This window comes from Glycine soja, chromosome 12, assembly GCF_004193775.1.
Source record: "Glycine soja cultivar W05 chromosome 12, ASM419377v2, whole genome shotgun sequence".
NCBI lineage: Eukaryota > Viridiplantae > Streptophyta > Magnoliopsida > Fabales > Fabaceae > Glycine > Glycine soja.
Window position 1 is genome coordinate 32557167 of NC_041013.1, and position 2675 is coordinate 32559841.

Here is a 2675-nt window from a genome sequence, read left to right on the forward strand (position 1 = left end):
GGTCCTGAATATCGACCAGAAATGCTGATAGCAGCTATGCACTTTTTCGAGTCTTCTACCAACACCTTTCAATTTAAATGTGGTATGATGACCCCCACTCTCTTAGATGTAGCCGCCCTCACAGGCCTTAGGCCTAGCGGAGAAACTTATGACCCCACTAATTCTAGTGACAATATCAAGCTAGTATATAAGGAGAATACCTTTTCCAAATATATAGCTGAACACAAAGGACCCGTCGAAGAGGAGGTTTCAGATGAAGAGCACGTAGCCTTCTTAACCCTGTGGCTATCCCACTATGTCTTCTGCACGAAATCCTTGCAAGTAGCCAAAAGATTTATTCCAATGGCATTACAAATTCATGAAGGTCAGAACTTTGGATTTGGACGCCTCTTGTTAGCAGTGCTATACGAATCGCTTGGTGAGGCATGCGATGATCTGAAGAAATCGAAGGATGGGTCTTCCTTCTTAGTGTCCGGGCCTATGTGGCTTCTCCAATTGTGGCTTAATGCCACTTTCGAACAAGAAATGGGATTAATAATCCCACAAGATTATGCTGAAGAAGTTGCAAATCGCTCGATCGAAGGCCAGAGAGCACTTCGATTAACACCCAAGACCTTAGATCAAAACTCACAAAAGCTGTTCCTAAAGTACATGAGGATTTTTCTGAGCTTTGACAAGTTTCTTCCCCAACATGCTCCATTCATTAGTCGAGAGGTTGGCCCGGCCTGGTTCACTGACTATTTTCCTGCTGTCGATCCGGACAATGAAGAAGAAGTGAACGAAATATGGTCATTTTACTTGAATCCACAGATCCTGTCTTGTCGTACAGGTGTTCAATCGAACTATTTAGGCCTGGTTGGATACCAGCCTAATTTGGTTTCAAGACAATTTGGCCTTTCGCAAATCCGTCCTAAAAGCTTGTTCGAAGATCCTCGAGACGTCATAAGAGGGCCAATCTTTCGGAAAAGACTTTCAAGAAGTTTTTGAAGATTTCTCTTGATGAAAACTATAACCTGCATCCTTTTGAGTTCAACCATTCCCACTTCTACACCATGGGGTTTGTTACCTGGTGGGAGAAATATTATTCGACCCGTTCAGTTGGAGACACTACTATCATGATCTCCAGACTTGAGAGTGGTTTTACACAACCAACGGTCGAGAATATCCGCTCAAACCTTCAAGCTCGAGGTATTAAATTACTTTTGACTTTCTAAATTGATATGTATTTTTGCCTTTTCTAATATTCTTACTTTCAGGCAAAACAATCATGACGAAGAAAAGTGTTGAAACGTCTCGAGCTGATGTGAGACCCAAGAAACCCACTGGGGTGAAGATCCAAGAAGGGAAACAAGAAGAGAAGGTAACTCTTCTGAACTTATCTTTTACTCTTAACGTCTTGCCTCATATTTCTTTATTTTTTCAGAGTCAAAAGAAAGATGATAGCATTGATACTACCACGACTTCAAAACGCTCGAAGCATGCGGTCGTCGAATTAGACGAAGAGAAAGATGCAAGTTTTATTTCTAATGTCAATATTATAGCTTTCTTTCAAGTCTATATTCTGACAATTCTTTACCCTCGTAATGCAGGAAGAAGAGGAAAGACCTCTTATAAGAAAAAGAAAGTTACCTGCGACTTCGACCAAGTCTGCTGAACAAACAGAGGCAGGCAATTCCCAGGCTCAAATTCCTAAGAAGAAAAAGAAAGTGAAGCAGGTCGAGCCTGAACCTTCTGTGGCTGTTGAGGGTGGTGAGCCAATCAAGAAGAAAAAGAAAAAGACCAAGCCTTCAAAAGAACAAGGTGACAATCAACCTGTTGACGTCCAACCACCTTCGACCGATATTGACGGCACTGAAGTAGAGGCTACTCCTTCTATTGCTGAGATGGGCAACCCTGTCGATCAACCGGACTTACCACAAGAACAACCTGCCGTCGAGGTATCATCCTCTTAATGTGTTTTAAATCATAGCTTATACGAAACTATTTGTTAACCTTTTTCCATGATAATTCGAATCAGGTACAACAAAATGTTTCTGTAGAAGAAATACCCTCACATGCTCGAACATCTCCCGCTCCTGAGACGGATGCAGTGAATGTTGAGGAACAGGGTGAAGGTCAAGGCATTGGATCCAGCAGTCCTCATGGATCGAGTCAGAAAAGTTCATCCGAAGAAAACTTTTCCGATGAAGAGGCCATAAAAGAGGCTGAAGCTGGAGGTTCGGACATTTACCCGGCGTCTTCAACATCTAAGCTTTCCGCTAGCATAGGGATCGCAGAAGATACATTCATTCAAATGCAAGACGAAGACCCTGCTGCAGCCCTTCGACTCCTGCTGAACACAAGTCAAGCCAACACCTCAAGTGAAAAGATTCCTGGTGCTTCGTCCTCATCTGATGCCGAAATAAACTTTAGTACGCCAAGATTCTCTGCTCTTGAAGTTATCCATGGAATACGCACGGGAAGATGTGCTTAAATCCATTGAAGAGAACCCCTCTGCTGCCTTTGAGCACCTGAACTTTTTGAAGAAATTGCACAACCCCCTTACCTCTGATGAGATTCTAGGCAAAGTTATCCAAATCGAGGCCATCATTGACCAATTTGCAAGTACTGTGCAGAAAAAACGCGAAAATGGCGCCAGACTGGATGCCAGAAACAGGCACATATCCTTCTGCTCG

At 43.0% G+C, this 2675-nt stretch overlaps 1 protein-coding gene across 1 annotated transcript; it reads left to right on the plus strand.

The window, feature by feature from the left end:
• The first annotated feature begins 1052 nt into the window (after positions 1–1052).
• On the plus strand, positions 1053–2473 carry LOC114378934 (eukaryotic translation initiation factor 4 gamma-like). Its single transcript, XM_028337518.1, has 5 exons — positions 1053–1188; positions 1257–1360; positions 1424–1510; positions 1590–1937; positions 2018–2473. Exons 1-5 carry the CDS (start codon positions 1053–1055, stop codon positions 2471–2473), a joined length of 1131 nt encoding a protein of 376 aa, XP_028193319.1.
• Positions 2474–2675: the final 202 nt, after the last annotated feature.